The sequence below is a fragment of the Anas acuta genome, chromosome 4 (assembly GCF_963932015.1).
Source record: "Anas acuta chromosome 4, bAnaAcu1.1, whole genome shotgun sequence".
NCBI lineage: Eukaryota > Metazoa > Chordata > Aves > Anseriformes > Anatidae > Anas > Anas acuta.
Window position 1 is genome coordinate 53,049,463 of NC_088982.1, and position 17,766 is coordinate 53,067,228.

Here is a 17,766-nt window from a genome sequence, read left to right on the forward strand (position 1 = left end):
AGATTTTGATTCTGACCTGTAGTGCTCTGGGAAAGTACTGTAGTACTTTGGAAAAGTTCTGCACAAAGTTGTCAAAACCCCAGGCAGAAAGGAACTGAAAAGACATTGCACATATAATAAATGTCTAAAGCTTAAAGTAAAAGTGGCTTCTCAATGAGAGCGGTTGTGAGGGGTGGGAGGAAGCAATTTGACATTGGCCCTAGTCCCCATGACTGGCCAAAATACATTTGTATTTAAGTATTTTTTGAAAGAATCAAATAACCCTTGTGTTTCTTCTTCAGACTTTGAAAATCTCAAGACACATATCCCAGATCCCCAAACAAACATTAATTTTCTTCTCTCACTACTGGAAATTACTTTTGTGTCTGATTCTTGTGATACACAAGACTTAAAGGAATAATAATAAAAAAGAAAAAAAAACACCACCAACAATACAATATAAGCTTCAGAAAGCAAACAAACTGGAAAATGAACAACTCTTTATAAATATTGCTGGTCATCAAAATCAGAGACACTCCTGTCACAGTCATGGCATGAAGTAGCTCTAAATCTACTGTGTTGTCTTCAGTATGAACTGAGACAAATCCATGAACAAGATGTCCATAAACAGATACTAAAGAGAAGGGGCAGGGATGTATCCTCTAACTATGAGTGTTTGGAGGGCATGAGTGAGTGACTTGCAGAAAGAGACTAAGCCCAACTGTTCTCCCTAAACAGCACGCTCTGCTGAGACTGTTAGAGGCAAAACACTTGTCTAGGTGTTTTACCTATACCCTCAGAAGGGCATTTCGTACATTTGATGCTTTAGGCCAGGCTTGGCACAAATTTGCAAGCATGGGTGGGTAGATTCAAGATAAATTTGCTTAGTCATATGCACCTGGTTAGTGCATATAACCAAGCTCTCACAAATCTTGCCCAAGAGTCACATTTTATTGTTAACAGGTATAGACAACCTTTACAAGCTTGCTGGTATATTTTACAGATTATTTTGAGAACACATTTCTTAAAAAAAAAAAAAAGAAAAAGTCATTAGAAACATTAAATATACTGCTCATGGCTTATAACTCGGAAGATAGCTAGTCCCACTAAACCTCTCATGCACATATGGCAGGCAGAAAAACTCATAGCATTATGAGCACATAAGTTAAATAACTGTACATTGTCTTAACAGAGGCCTCTAAGAACAGCTTTTATGAGAATTTTGAGGAAGAAAATAACTACAAAATGTTTTCCCCCATCTAATCCTTCAATATAAATACTTCTAAAACTTCTTTAGAAGAGGCACTTTAATCATACTTGTGTTGGACATGTTATGAAATACTCTCCAATCAAGAGACTTAAAATAAGTGGAATTATTAGGGAAAAGAACAAAACGTCATTGTGTTCCTACACACATCCGTGGTGTCCCATATCTGGAATACTTCAGGCATTCCTGGCTTTCCCCTCTCCTTGTTCTGCTGCTCAGAGAATTAGGAAAGCTATGAAGTCAGATGATCAAAGGTAAGGAACGGCTTCATTACCAAAAACATGTTATATAAAAAAAGGACTATTAGCCAGGAAAAGAACAACTAAGGAGAGAACTCAGTAAAATCACAAGTGGCATGGACAGAATTACTCCCTGCTCTGTCTAGGATAAGGACTAGGGATGATTCATACATAACTCACAAGTGTCAGGCTCAAGACAAATTGCTTTCAGTTTCATTGTTGTTTTATACATACATATATATATATATATATAATATATAATATTATTATATATAACATTACATATATATGTATAACATTTATATGTACATATAAACAAACAGAACAGCCACCTAAAACTAAACTTCTTACTACAAAGAGGTGTTGATGTCAAAAGCCTCTGTGTGGGATAACACACAGGAGAAAAGTCAAGTGAAACATTAGAAAAATACCTCCCCCCATCATTTAATGGGATGAGGCCCACAGGCTACCCTGCTGCCAGCAGTCTGTAAGCATGTCGTGACACTTCCCATTTCTTTTGCTTAGAATGAGGTTTTCAAGTAGGTTCTGTAATTTGGCAAGGCTTTAGATGGTAAGGGCATAAATAAAAAAGGAAAGAAAAAGCCCAGCCAAAAAACAACCTAAGAGGTACTGGAAGGGCCAGCAGAGTGGCTGTAGCCAGGTGCATGTTACCATGGTTGCCCTCTCACTCCAAAAAACATCATGAGCCCAAGACTCTGCAAGCATCTCTCTCCACTGCCCCTGTCAATGCCTGCTGTCAAAATTTTCCAGCTTAAGTCCCCAGTTGGCCATGGAACCAGCAGCAAGTACATGCTCACACACCAGGGCTGCAGGCAGTCCCCTGAGCTCGCTCTGTGGGATGCAAAGGAGAAGAAACAAAGCAAATAGCTCATGAACCCACTGAGTTGTTTCCATGGCGTGGTATGGGGACAAACCAGCTGGATGCTATGTGCAGGGGGCAAGCAGGGCAGCTCACCAGACAGAGGTTAGAAAAGAAATTTTGGGGGATCAGGACTCAGTGGGAACAGTCTTACTGGCTACAGGTGGAACAAACTTGGGGAGAAGCATGACAGACTGCTCCTCATCACAAGAACATAAAGGGCTAACCAGGCATTTTGTCTGACCAGGTACAGCCACCATTCTTCTACTTTAATGTCACTTCAATACTCAAAATAAATACCACAAGTAAACTATCAGAATAAAGCAGTGACTTAAAGGCTCAAGAGAAAAACACAGATCATCCATCTGTCATAAGAGATGAGGATTTGAAAGTTTCATTAATTTTCTGAAACTGTTAGCTATGCTAAGATATTCAAAGAGTTTCATTACTACAAAGACCTTTTTATGCCATTAATCCAGATTAATGACGACTGTTCAGCTTAGAGTTTGCTTAACTCTTTGGTTCTACCTCATGCAATAAGGCATCCTAATTCTCCCTTCCTTTGAAGAATGTGGTCCTGGCCTCTGAAAATCCTTCCCTGCTACTTTCCCCATTTTCCCATCTACTTCCTGCTGCAAGATCACAGTTCAATATGCTTTTACTGCCTTATCAGTCCTTCCACTGCTATTTGGAATAATAAAGTACTTGGAACTTCTCTCCAGGGCTTTACTCCTTTCATTTGTTTCTAGTGATTTGATCATTTGCTGAGCCAGCCACCCAGAGAAGAAAACAAGCAGGGTTCTCATTAATCTGAAGGATCCTGATCATTCTTCACAGTTGATGATCAGGGCAAAATAGGTAGGCTCTTATTAGGTAAGGAGAAAAAACAACAAAAACAAGCAAGCATTTTTTCCACCCTTTTTAGTTGCACAGGCTGCATTTAGTCTTTTTGATTGCCACAGTCCTAGGAAGGAACTGTACCTGCAAAGACACCACTATATAGCACAATTTGCTATTCTGAGACAGCCTGATCTTCACCTGAGCCCAGGCCGCTATCAAACCCACCTTCCCCAGTGCAGACACAGCAAATCCCCTCCTACGGATGGTCCAGACAATTTCATGTGCCCAGCACTATGGTGTTACCGCTTGGCAGGGGAAAAGTCACACAGCCAAGAGCTGCCCAAGCTGCTGGGCTCTGCTGAGCAGCAAGTAAGCAGACCTTTCTGAACTGTATGTTCAAAAAACTATGTTCTCATGCCATAGGTACACCTGGGAACACAAGGCAGAAGCCCCAGATTCAGCACCACTAATGGTCCATCAAGGAGATCCCCTGGAAATTTGATTTTGAGTCTAACTTCTTGGCTTCTGCTGCCTGACAGTTTAGATGAAACCTCTGTGAAAGGATATGAAACTTTACAAAGGACACAGGCCAACAGTCGTGATATGCAGTCATGTCACTGTTAATGTTCTCCTAAAAGGTGTGCCCAGTGGCCCGTACGTCATGGTTCTTGGTATTTTAAAATGAAACTGACATTTTGTTCCTCTATAGCCAGCCAGAAACACACCCAAGTGGAAGGACAAAATAATTGTCCATTGCTATCTTCCTTCCTGGAAAAAAACACTTCTCCATCTTTACTGAACCTACAGTGATTCAACAATAACAGCCTGCTGATTATTAGCAAGATTATCTGACTTCTTCCAAGTAACAGAATATTCAATTCTGAAGATATAAAGGAAATTAAAAAAAAAAATCCTTACCAAAAAGAAATATTGAAATCTTAAAAAAGAGTGCCTTGACATCCATGAATAACATAAAAAAAAAAAAAAAAAAAAAAAAAGAAACATGAAGTAAATGGTCATGTTTGTACCACAGCAGCATTCTGCCTGTTATGCAAGACTTGCTGGGGAGCAGATGGGGAGAAGAGGAAGTCATAGGCTCTGCTTTTATTTGGAAACATCTGTCCCTAGGCAAGAGACAAATGTCAGTAAGCTGTTACCTCACAAGTACATCTCTTAGTTTCCTTGGTTAATTACTCTGTCACTCTAACCGTAAGTAGGAATTCTAAAAGGGATACACACGGTGTCTATCTAGAGTCTTGGCCCTATTACATTCACAGGCAGTGTTCTTTTTCTATCAAGTTTATCTGCTGCCAGATACAAACATCCATAACCAGAACAACTGATGTTACATAATTTGCCTTTTCTGCATTAGAAATAAAGAGAAATAGTAGGAGTGATGTTCTCCAAGTAACAGAGAGACTGGAAGCAAGCAGAGATTTTTTCATCAGTATTACATCAAATAAACTATCCTTTTAGGGATAAGAAAGGCAAATGCTTTTTTTTTTTTTTTTTTTTTTTGACTTCCAGTGAAACCCACAATTCATGGCGTCATCTTAGCCTCCAGATTACAGAAAATACAATGCTGCCGCAGTTTGCAATACTTAGAAGATGTTGGTTAAGAAGAGTGAGAGATCAAGTCTGTGGTGAGTTTTCTGAGCAATAAAGGCAAGATTTCCAGAGAAAATCTGATTTTTATTTTGAAAATATACCAAAATGATATCCAAGAATTGTAGAAATTTCTCTCCCCCCATCCCACTCCCAAATGAATAAATAAAAGCAAAGCCATTCAAGCACATTTCTACTTAAAGTTTTATTTGGTTTAGGCTCTCCTTATATTTTAAGCTATTCAGAAATTTTTCTTTCTCCATGTTAAGTTTCTGTAATATGTATACAGCTCAAAGTGAGAGCACCTGGACAAGGCAGTTCCTGGAGTTCAATTTTTAGAGCACTTTTAAGTGCAAATAAATGTGAAACCAAGTCCACAGCTCCCCGTCTTGGTGTTTATGAGCACCTTGAACATGAAAACAGGTTCACAGCATTATCTGCTTGGGCTGGCTTTGGGTCCCAGGGGGCTCATAAAAGGGAATCCCTGCAAGCTGCCATCAACCACTTCACCAGCAAGGATCCCACAAAACTGGGATGACAGTCAGCGGAGCAGGACCTTGGATCTCAACATCTGTTGGCAGCACATGGCACACAACTATCAAATTTTCCTCACATGGCTGTGTATACGGATACTTGGAGGTAACAAACATTAAGCCACCTATTTGGAAAAGGAGGGATGGGCTCTTGTATCAGAATTACAAAAGCTCTGCCAAAACTAATGTTTGACCTGGAAGTAATACCTCAACCTCTACAATTGCTTTTCCTTGTTTCTCTGATGAGAATGTTATTTTTTCAGCAGACTGCAGAAGTTACTACTAGCTGCATCTCTCTTGGCCAATCTGGAAAACCAAAAACCACACCCATAAAACCCCCAAATCACAAACATGAGTAAGCAGACAGCAGCTAACATGCGAAGTTTCACTTGGCCAGTTTTTCTCTTGGCTCTAAGTATTACAACTTGGCTGTAAATAGTGTGATGCGGCAAGTACACTCTAGACAGCTGGAGCAGTCCACCACAAATACATTTGGGTCTGACAAATTCTGCAGTCAAAGAAAATTGAAGGGCAGCTAGGGATTACTTTTGTTTCTTCTGAATAATCTCTAGTAGGAAATCTACAGTTTTACATCTTTACAAAGTCCTGGAAATTTCACACGTGGGGGTGCTACAGATTTCCTTTGGAAAAGACTGAGGAAATTATCAAGCACAACTACTGTTCAAAGAAGTAATCCCCTCTGATAAATTGCTCTTTTCTCTCTGGCAACTGAGCACAGATCTTGAATGAGTCAAAAATTGAAGACATTATATGGTGTAAAGGACTTTGCTTGGGATGACACAGGCAGATGTCATATCATTGTTGAAATTGCTTATGTCACAACACAGCCACAAGAATGCAAGAGTAACACAGGGAATGCAACATCTACAACACCAGACACAAACACCACCACCCCCCTGCAGCCTTCTGGTGTCTTCCAAGAGGTCTCCAAGCTCTTCTGCAGTATTTTCCCTTACCCAGGACAAAAGGCCTGCTCTTTTTTATGAGGAACAGGATTTGAACCAACTTCAACAGGGTTCAGGGTGATGGCAATATCAGAAAATTTGTGTGGTTAACTTCCATAATCAATGTTCATTGAAGTTAACCCTAATCAAGGAACCAAGAATTCCATACAGAGGTAACTACTACTGCTGTAATACTTAGTAACCACTCTTAGGAAGACAACTCATCCTGTAAGAAGATGACAAAAACAGAAGTCACCCATACCTGGGGAGAACTACAGCCTATCCAAAATCTACTAACTACTACTATTAGATTTTTTTCCCTCCAGTTGTCAGCTGTTTTTTCTTATGCTTTTTATTTTCCTTCTGAATGAACTGCATTCCTCCTGGTTACTTTGCTAACTGGAGCACCTTACCAAAATATTCATTCTACCAGCAAATAAACTCTCTAAATATCTGCAAGGAGTTTTAGCCATCTTAGAAAGATGGCTAAAGAAAATCAAGAAAATTAAAAAAAATTATGAAAGAGATAGATTGATTTACAATGATGACAACATGAGAACAGAAGAGTAAATGACTTATGATTTAGCTACTTCATAACTAAATTCTGAAATGCAACAAAGGAGAGCAAACAGAGCAATGCATTAATATTGAGTCATTGGAAAAAACTTTTGGTGACATAAACAGAAAACAGTTTTTAATACTATGAAAAAAAGCTGACAAATTCATATAAAATAAGAATTGAGACAATCCCTTCGTGATCCCTCTAAGCTATCAATGTTTTAAATTAAAACTCTGTTGCAATTTACTCAGCCATTACTGTCTTTGACACAGATTCTTATATGTGCGTGGTACTTAAACATCACTCAGGATGGAAATCCCTTCCTCCCAAAGTACAGCTATTGAATATGTATAATAGTTAATGAAACTATACTTATCCCAGTTACTAAACAAAATTCAAGACTTTATAAGACATAACTCTTCTGCAACTCTGAAGGAGCTTACATCTTTCAAATAACAACCTTACTTGGAATTTCTTATAATTCATTCTACACACAGCTGTAGCACATTTTTTACATTAAACAAAGATATTAAACTTGATAGGATACCAGTCTGACTTCATATGGATTTCCTTTGTTCCAAGCATTTTGTTTTAATGAATCACTGACCACATTCAAAAAAGCAGCAGCTGAACATGAGGTTCTAGCCAGACTGCCTATTCTGGATGCAGGGTATCAACAGGAGATGATTATTACCACCACTCCAGCTACAACAGCAAAAACAGCAATCTTGGTTTATTTTTTCCAAAATAAGTGAACACACACCCTTGAAGAACATGCAGAAGCTTAAAAGACATTAAACCTAAATGAGCTTAAAAATAATATTTTTGAAGGGATGTTTCTGTAAGCCTTCAAGCACTGCAGTTAGTTAAAATAATCCTCAAAGGGTTTTTTTAGAGCCTTCAGAAACGCAGTTATTTGTCAGCAGCAATCCTGTGAAATCCCTCACAGACACATAAGTGTGCTTACACAAGATACCCAGGAATGCACGTACATACACCAAGAACTAGGAAGTGCCATGAGCTCTTGGAGCTTAGTATTGTACTCTCCTCACACAGAAAACTAGGCAAAGGTTTAACAATTTCACTTGCAGAAGCTGTACTTAGTCTTCACAGTAGGTCCTATTACATTACTCAGATTCATCTAGTTGCATTTGATACAAGTCATGCCTCCCAAAAAGACAGCATCTTCGCATGTTCATCTGAAAAAAGAGTGGCCACGTTTATAGGAAGTTGCAGGAGACAAAATAGTAACAGCAGAAGAAAAATAACCTTCCCCCTGCCTATTCATTTTAGCACTGCTTGATTACTGGGCATGAGGTTTATGAAAAATAGCAGTGCTCTAGCAGACCGGAAAACCCAGCCTCATTTCTTACCAGTGTGCGTAGCAAGCATTAAGGCACACTTCATAAACTTAGAGCTGGCCATGACATGGTAGATTTGAGATACCATCAGGATGTAGGAAAAGGAAGAAGTCTCAGAAACTGACAGACTGCTTTCCTCCCACTCCCACATGAATGGTATTAAACATCATTAGCCATCAACTGGTAGCACTTTATGATTAGGTCAGATTTAAAATAAAATTAAGATGATAAAGGCATGTCTCAGCTGAGATAGCATTTAAGATAATGGGAGCTCATGTAAGGGCACCTATTTTCATGAGGGTGGGAAAAAAAAAAAAAAAAAGAAAATCCACAAAATCAAAGGACAAAGACTGTTCTGTATGGCTGTGTGCACAGAGAGGCCCCATTGCTACTTTCAGGGACACACCTAAAACAGTGAAATAAAAATCAAATTTTCAGTTGTTATTCTAATTTTAATGCAATACTAAGAATTCTTGTGTATTTATAGTTTCAAACTGCCTGAACTGATGTGGAACAATTGATCAACACTGCTTTTGCATTGCCACATAATCCTAAAGGTTTGACTACATAGCAAGACGAAGGTGGGACTTCAGCAAGACTTCCCAGCTGTGTCACTAGCTTCTTTCTCACTATTGTTACTGTGCTAATGTTACCACTATTGTTACCATAATAACCTATTCCTGCTATTGTTACCACATTCCCATTAATTCAGTCTAAGTACATGCCACTGTCACGCCTTCATTTCAGTAACTTCAGAATTTTAGTTCATACCCAAAATGCCCACGTAGCCCCTCCAGCTCGTTTTTAAGCTTTTGCCAAACAATAAGATATTATTATTATTACTAAGTACACTTTGACCTCCTGGGTAGGCAGCACATATTCGCTGCATGTTGTCGATTTAAAGACGTGCCACAGGCATGAAGCACTGGGGGCATGGCTGGGTGCCAGGGGATGAGGCAGCGGAGCCAGCTGAGTGAGGTTCTGTGTGCTGGGAGAACTCCCTGGTGGTGCAGGAAATCTGAAGGAGATGATTTACGGGCAAGGGTCGCTCCCTATCCACTGATCAGACAGTTCATCTGAGAAGTCTTAATCTGGACCCTGTAATCTTGTCATATAATGAACACTACCCTTTGGCAGAAGAAAAAAAAAAAAAAAAAGGGAGAGGAGGGGAGAGAAGGCAGTGTTGCACAAGCTTATCAGTGGCCAGCTGCAGCAGAGCATGCCTTTGCAAGAGCTATATATGAAGACGCACTACTATTTTTATCTGTAATGCTTCCAAGTTGCTGCATATCTCCAGGACAAAACTAATACATAACACTCACCTGCATAAAAACACAACACTATTTTCTGCCTCCTGTGTTGGAGGACGCTCAACTTCACCCATGCTCTCGAGAAACATTTCTAAAGCTGACCTTCTTAAAATAGGAAGCAAAGAGGAATAAAAAAAAAGTTGTAAAAACGTCAACCCAAAAGGCTATATAACTTGCACTTAGGCATCAGTATAAAATGCAGCAGTATGGGGTAGAAAGTTAAAACACAGGAAGCGTAGTATCTACAAACAGAAGTGATCGTGCATTTTTCATTCAAGCTCAGAAAGTTCAAACAAATGTCTTTTTACTGACAATATAATCATATTTTCCTTGAAACAATTACTTACAGTTTACTTATTTAATCCTTTCTAATTACTTGAGAGTCATCCCACATTCTCTCATCACAGCAACAACTGTGCACAATACTCACTCACTCCAACAGTTCCATCAGAAGCAACAAACTCCCAGCTAAAGTCTCCCAACGTGACTAAGCCTGCTGGGATGCACAATCTCTCTCACTCTCTGCTACTCGCCAGTAGCCAGGCACAAAAACACTTTTCTGTTAATGTAATAGCTTAACACACACTATCCCACTCACTTCCCTGTCTCTTGACTTTCTTCCTTTGGTTTGTTCACAGTTCCCTTCTTTCCAGGGAGTGCTTGCACTTCTGTATGGTGCTCTACAGCGGCAGCTCTGAAAGACTTTGAAGTTTCTTTAAGAAACACAGTGACTGCCTGCAACACGTGCATGAGAACGCACGGCATCACTCCGGCATTTCTTCACAATCAGCTGTTCGATCTCAGCCACTTCAGTGTGCAAAGGATGCACCATGTTCCGTTTTTTTTCCCTACCTTTTCAGCACAAGATAGTCTGAGGGCACACACCTCTAGCATCAGTTTCACTCAGTTCACTGGCTTATAGTCAGTCACATGCTGGAGAGAGTCCAGGTATTTTTACCCTTTTGTAAGTTTCACTTTTTTTTTTTTTTTTATAAATAGCCTAAGTGTTAAGAGTGACCAGGTTTATTTTGTGTTCCTAACTTTTAATACTTAGATTTGAAGAGTACCTAGTAAACATTTAAGCAATATGAAAGCTGACAGCATACTAGCATTTAGAACATTACAATTGATAACATTCATTGGTAATTAAAATATTTGGAGGGAGACTACAGCGTACTCAGCAACCTTCTCCATACAGAATATTACTTGAAATGCATGAAGCCTGTGAACAACATATGGTCTGCAACAGTCTGGATATCCAAAATACATGTACAGCTGATGTGTACACGGTCAACACTTGATTTCCCATGTAGCTACTGTAAAAACTCCCAAAACTCCTGTTCAGTAAACCAAACAGCACTGTTACATTGCGTTTATTTCTCCAACCAGATCAAAACTATCACTGCAAACCTAGAAAAAAGAAGTCAGAATACCAGCTCAGCTTGTAATCCACATACTCCCCCTGCCAAATGAATAACGAATAAACTTGATCCTGATTGCTTTCCAAAAGCATGACACGAGTCTTCAAAACAATGAGATGAGGGGAAGAGCTGTTATAAAGCTCAGGCTTCAGAGGTCTATCTAATAATGTCACATGCATATACAATCACTTTCTATGCATCATTTTTATGCATCAGCATACCAAGAACTGCAAAACCACAATGACTGCTGAGATGTACTCAAACACTAAGTTACAAAATTTCCTATGCAAATAGAAGTTAAGGCAGCCCTGCAAGTATCTGTGATTAGAACTGGAGGATTTAAGCAGGACCCGATCCGCATGCCTGGGCAAGGTTCAGATTGGTGTGTCACATCACACCTTCTGTACGCGCTGTCACGCAGCACTAAGTCATCCGAAGTGTCAATAGCTCCAAGAGAGACTTTTCAACAAGTGGAAAGTCTCCATTTCTGCTGTCACCGTCCCCCACGTTTTCCTCACTGCTCCATCCCTGTGCCCAGCTGCTTCTCGCAGCCCTTCCTCCAGCAGCACCGGGCTCCTTGCACCTCAGCCCGCTGAAGGGGGCTGCACAGAGCCGCCGGCGCTGCCGGGACACCCCAGCTTCTCCCATGCCGGAGAAGCCCTGAGCTTTGCCGGCTCAGGAAAGTTTCTGCTGCCGGGCACAGCCCCATCCCCATCCCCATCCCCATCCCCGGGACGCGCAGCCTCTGGGCTGCCCATCAGATGCTTCGCGTTTCTTTGTGAACGCGGCTATTCCCCGTGCAGCCTTCTTTTTTTTCTTTTCCTTCCCCCCCAGAACACCTCTTCCCCTCCTCCCCTATCTCTTTTCCTCGCCGGTCCGACTTATGAGCGGCGCACCCAAGGGGGCTCGGAGCCCGATGCCCCGTGGGGCAAGCTTGGCATCCTCCGCGGGGCACGGCCTTACCTTCGGCTCCCCGGCGTCGGGCTCCTCCTCGTAGTAGCCCTGGCCGGACTCGTAGGCGGCGGCGGCGGCCGGCTGCCGGGGTCCCAGGAGCAGGGCGCCGGCAGCGAGGCAGCAGCCGAGGGAGAGCACCTCCAGCAAGTGCATTGTGCTAAGATGGCAGGGCGGGGGGCCGCGGGGCGGGCGGAGGAATGCGGGCAGAGCTGCGGGGCTCCTTCTCGTCCTCTCTTTCCCCACCCCGGCTTTCGCTGTCCTGTCCCCCCCTCCCTCCCCTCGCAATATCCAAGGCAGTAAAATCCGCGGGATGGAGAAGATGCGGTAGCAGCAGCAGCTCCTAGACGCCTGCAGGGGAGTTCCCAACTTTCCCGGCCGCTTTGCGAATTCTCACCGAAGTTATCCGGAGTTTGCCAGGTAAAAAACCCACCAGGAAACCGGACATCCGAGGCCGCGCTCACTCAGGAGCAGGGGAGGTGGAAAGCGCAGAGAGGAGGAGGAGGAGGAGGAGGAGGGAAGGAAAGAGAGAGGGAGGGAAGGAGAGCGGCACGGCGCAGCCACCCGCAGCTCCCCCTTGGCGGCGCGGCCCCTGCGCGCCCTCCCGCGGGGCCCGGCCCGGCCCGCAGGGCTCCGCAGGGCTCCGCGCAGCGCTCGCCCGACGCCTGTCAGCGGCGGCGCGGCCGGGGGGTGCACGGCGCCTGGGGCCGCGCATGGCGAAAGCGCCCTCTGCCTGCGCCTCCGGGCGGAGAGAGGGGGCCGGCCTTCCTCCTCCTCCTCCTCCTCCTCTTGCTGCTGCTGCTGGTGCGCCGCCTGCCGCCGGCGGCCCCGGAGCGGAGCGCAGCGCCCCGCGCCGCGGGCAGGGAGAGGGAGAGGCAGCCCCGCTCCGCCAGAGAGCGGAGGAGAGGAGGGGGAGCCCCAGGAGGTGCGGGTGGCCGAGCCCGGCTTGTCTAGCCCCAATCTTTGCGCCTCTGCCAAGAAAAAAAAAAAAAAAAGCCCGCTCTAGGTCCCAGCCCCGAGGGGGAATCAAAGTTCCCCGCTGGCTGCGTTCAGCTCCGAAACCGCTGGATCAAGTTGGTTACAATGCACTCTGAGCCCGTGTGAAGTTTTGCAAGATTTGCCTTTAATCCTAACCAGCTACTTGTTGAGCAGCATTGGCAGCTCCCTTTGAGAGAGCGTAGCAGGCATGCAGCTTTTTTGGCTGGAGGGAAAACATTTGTCAAGTGAAAAACTGAATACCCCAGAGGGTATCTCTTACTTATTTGCAGTCTCCCTATCAATGACAGCTTGGAGCCACTTCGGAACAGAAGTGCCACCCTGTTCAGAGTCCGAAGTAAAACAACACAGACGCTGTGCTATGGTAACACTGATCAAAGCTTACAACAAAATAAAAAGTCAAATGTTAAACCAAAGCAAATTGCACAGTGCTAATGAAATAATAGAGAACAGCCTGCCCAAACCTCTGCTATGCAAACGGAAGAAGTTATATTCCCTGTTCCACCACTGCTTGATGTAAGAGCATTTTTGAAACACGTATATGTTTAAAATTGCTTTTCAAACTGTTCTGCATCCCTCATAAACATCTTCTGGATACAATACTATATGGGAACATACTGTGTGGGCAGATCCCGGACTGCTCTAGCTGGCTGCTGGCACCCTGCTCATGTTTCACTGCTCCTCTCCTTGGGAGCCCCAGTATGTGACTCTCCAGGGAGCGCCAACCTAAAGTTTACACACAGGGGGTTCTAGCAGGCCTGTAGGCACCTTCTGTTCTTTCTGTGTCATTCCTTACCCTTCTCAAAATGGCATTTCACAGCTTGCTGCTGCACAAAGGAATTATTTTGATTCTAGGAAGCAATCATTTAACTTGCAGTCAGAATGAAATCTCGAGTTTGGATAGAGAGATGTTTATAAACAGTTTTCATAGTTACTACAAAGTTATTGAAGCACTAACATTTTAATATCTCCAGGACACAGTGAAGCAATGAATAGATGACAGTGGTAGAAATTGAGTAAAACCCTATGAAGACACCAAATAGTATAATTTACAAAGCCTGTTGTTCTTCAACAGACCCTTGCAGTGCTACAGATCAAAGCACAGGATTAAAGCCAGCAAGCATACTCCAGGATGCAAAATACATCTAAACAAACACAGCATTACTTGATTGAGTTTTAAACACTCAAAAATCTCTAAGAAACATCATGTTGCTGCAGAAAGTGACAAAATCATGCACAGATATTTCAATGGAGTGTCATGCAAAGAGCATCTCTTCATTGCTAAATCACAAAAAATGGAACATGATGCTCATGCTATGCTATCATTATATCAGCTGGCTTCCTTGTCTCTTTTCCCACTTCAGCAGCACTCTTTTCTCTTGATTCACAGAACATCCTTCATGGCATGAAATACTTTTACACAAGAGAGCATTTCCACCAATTGCTCTGTGTAGCAAGTTTAAACCATCATGATGGAAAGCTCATAATCACGGTTTCATAACACCTCAAGTCATAGTCTAAGCTTAAAGGTTCTAAAATAAAAGTATCATAAATTTCAATTGTCTTCAGTTTACAAGTAAATGAATACTACATTGGCTTGGAGTCATTTTACAGACTTCTGTCAATTCAGGCTGTATTTCTTTCTTCTATTTTTTTCTTTTTCTTTTATTTCTTCTTTTTTCTTTCTTTTTTCTTCTATTTCTTCTCTGGTGAGGCCGCACCTCGAGTACTGTGTTCAGTTTTGGGCCCCTCGTTACAAGAAGGACATCGAGGTGCTTGAGCGGGTCCAAAGAAGGGCGACGAAGCTGGTGAGGGGCCTGGAGAACAAGTTCTACGAGGAGTGGCTGAGGGAGCTGGGTTTGTTCAGCCTGGAGAAGAGGAGGCTCAGGGGCGACCTTATCGCTCTCTACAGATACCCTAAAGGAGGCTGTAGTGAGGTGGGGGTTGGCCTGTTCTCCCACGTGCCTGGTGACAGGACGAGGGGGAATGGGCTAAAGTTGCGCCAGGGGAGTTTTAGGTTAGATGTTAGGAAGAACTTCTTTACTGAGAGGGTTGTGAGGCACTGGAACAGGCTGCCCAGGGAGGTGGTGGAGTCACCATCCTTGGGTGTCTTTAAAAGACGTTTAGATGTAGAGCTTAGGGATATGGTTTAGTGGGGACTGTTAGTGTTAGGTTAGAGGTTGGACTCGATGATCTTGAGGTCTCTTCCAACCTAGAAATTCTGTGATTCTGTGATTCTTTCAGTCCCCTAAAAGACGGGATAATTTAAAGTTTTGCTGATTTAAAATCTTTTCTCATTGGAGCTTAGCAATAGATATCCTTCCTCTTATTTTCAAATTTCAATACAGAGATTATTTGATAATTTTCAGTTATATGAAAATATCCATGCAAGGCCTACAGGACAATTTAATTAATTTTCAGCAGCTCTTAATAGTCTTGGCAGTGAACTGACCTTATAAACACAAATGATTAAAGAGATATCTCCAGTAGTGTAGAAATATAGTTCTAGCTCTTGGCATGTAATGCTTTAACAGTGGTAATAGCTACTATTGGCAAAAAAAGGAAGTTTTTCATGTCAGGTATAAAATTCCTTCAAATGAATTCTCTTGGTCTTGTTTTAAAATTGCTTTAAAATATATCCAGGCCTCATTCTGATGGTGAAGTTGGTGTAACATACATCTAGATGCTGTAGAAGAATGTGTTTCGTAGATGTATGTTATGTATGTATCTGTTAACAGTCCTCTCCAATATATTTGGCAGATATATTTCACTACTTGCTTTCATACTGCTAATGAATGGAGATAGAAAAGTCAGAGATGAACCACCGTAGGAAACATGAGCCAAGAATGGGGAACAGAAAAGTGTCAATAGCAGCAACAAAAGTCAGTAGCATGCTGTTGTAATTTGGTCTGTTTGCTTACTATAGAGTTTGCTTATTTTAGATCTTTCAGGACTGAAAAACAAGCTGTTGAATGTTTTCCTTTCACACAACGTCATTTCCATTCTCCTTATTCTTAATGCCTTGCATTTGGTTTGAATCAATCTCTTTTGTGCTCTGTTCTTAGAAACATATCCAGGAGTTAAAACGGCAAGTTTGCTTCTGTTTCCACAAACACATTTACTGGTGAGTTTTGGTGGTATCTGTATTTAATGTAAATCTCAAAGATAGAGACATTTTTCCCCAAGCTCAGCAACTTGAACTGCTATTATGGAGTAACTCAAAAGAATGAAGGTGCTATTGTAAACTTAGTCCTTAATTCTCCTACAGATATGTATTCCCATTGTTCCTCCAGTGCTTAAAAGTATGGAAGAAAAAAAATGGATGTTAATTAGTATCTTAACTAGCAAAGTCCTATGTAAAATACTGTAAACAAGCCTAATGTGTGAGGGGAGAAGGCACTTAGGGTTCAGTGTCAAACTATCAGAACAGCTGATCAGTAATGAATTTTCTGACAGTTGAATCTTTCAGTCCCGACTCCTATTACACATTTCTTATCCTACTACTTATCTACCATGTGTAACTAGTTTTATGCAAGGGAACAATTAGCTACTGAAAAAGACGATGCAGTGGATTTGAGGCTGTAGTCCACTTCTCTGCCACAAATCCTCTTGTTTACATAAAACATATATGATTTACTGGAAACATTTTGGAGTACTGAAATTTCATTGTGTGCATAATGGCCTTCCGCATTCCTCACAAGAAGATTTAAAGGCATAATTTGTACAGGCCCTCAATTAATATTTCCTTATACGATCCTAGAAAAGGATTTAAAGAGTGGGGGCTTAAAGATCACCATAAGTAACTGAAATCTTTCCTTGACTTTGATCGGGATTCCTTACTGTACAACTTAACCCATGGGGTACTGTTCTACACAAAACCCACAACTGGGGACTCAGAAATGTAACTTTAATCAGAAATATTGACAGAATGAATAGTTTTAATTTAATGAGAGATAGCATATCTGCAAAATCATTTTCTATGATGCTTTGCTTGGCCTAGTGCTTTTCATTTTCTGGATTTTTATTTTAATATTTCCAGTATTTTTTATTTTTTAAAATCATCATCTGGAAATGTCTCTTTTTTTTGGTATAGGTATTCATCCCTCTTGAAAATTAACTGACAAGACAGGAACCTTTCGTCTTCAGCCCTTTGACACTCATTGATATTCAAGGATTACAGGATTCTTAGAATTTCTTTGTTCTCAGGGATTCTATTTCTAAACTCTTAAAATCAAGACTATTGGCATTTAACATTAGAACTTCTTTATGCTATTGACTGGCCATCTGCAATAGCATAAAACCCTATCAAATCTTGCCATATTAAGGGGACGTTATGATGTAAAAAGGTGCAGCACAAAGCAGCATCTCAAGGAAAGGAAAATGTTTGAATTCCCTGAGCCAAGTTAAATATCTTGGAAGTTGCTCTCATGCATTTTATTCAGCCATCTTACATTAGAATCTCTCTCTTTATCATAGTGCCTCTTTCGTCTGGTGTTTAAGGTCTCACACATGAGCAGGCACGCAGAGAACATTAACTTCCTGTAAATTAATCTCTCTATGTAGTGATGTTGTTCGTAGTTATAACCTCTGACTATAAACAATAAAATGACAGATTGTAAGCTTATGTTACCTCTTAGCTGAAAGCTGTGTGTAAACTAAATTGTGTATAACTGAAGCCACATCACTATATAAATAAAATTAGATTCAACAAAACATAGTAGGACTCAACACCATATGACCACTACACACACAAACTCTTACAATGTTACAAACATTCCAGCAGTAGCCTTCCAACTGACAGCCTAATAAGACAAAGAATGTATTCAGAATTCTCCCCTTTTCCTATAGTTGCTAAAACAA

The 17,766-nt window shown here is 41.6% G+C and overlaps 1 protein-coding gene across 1 annotated transcript in view; it reads right to left on the reverse strand.

Moving 5' to 3' along the window:
* The window catches only part of VEGFC (vascular endothelial growth factor C), a 74,219-nt gene extending 61,846 nt beyond the window's left edge, over nucleotides 1-12,373 (reverse strand). The window contains 3 exon segments of the mRNA XM_068681261.1: nucleotides 11,923-12,155; nucleotides 12,158-12,265; nucleotides 12,268-12,373. Of these exon segments, the coding sequence (XP_068537362.1) occupies nucleotides 11,923-12,155; nucleotides 12,158-12,265; nucleotides 12,268-12,358 (432 nt within the window). The 5' untranslated portion in view covers nucleotides 12,359-12,373.
* Between the last annotated feature and the right edge of the window lie 5,393 nt (nucleotides 12,374-17,766).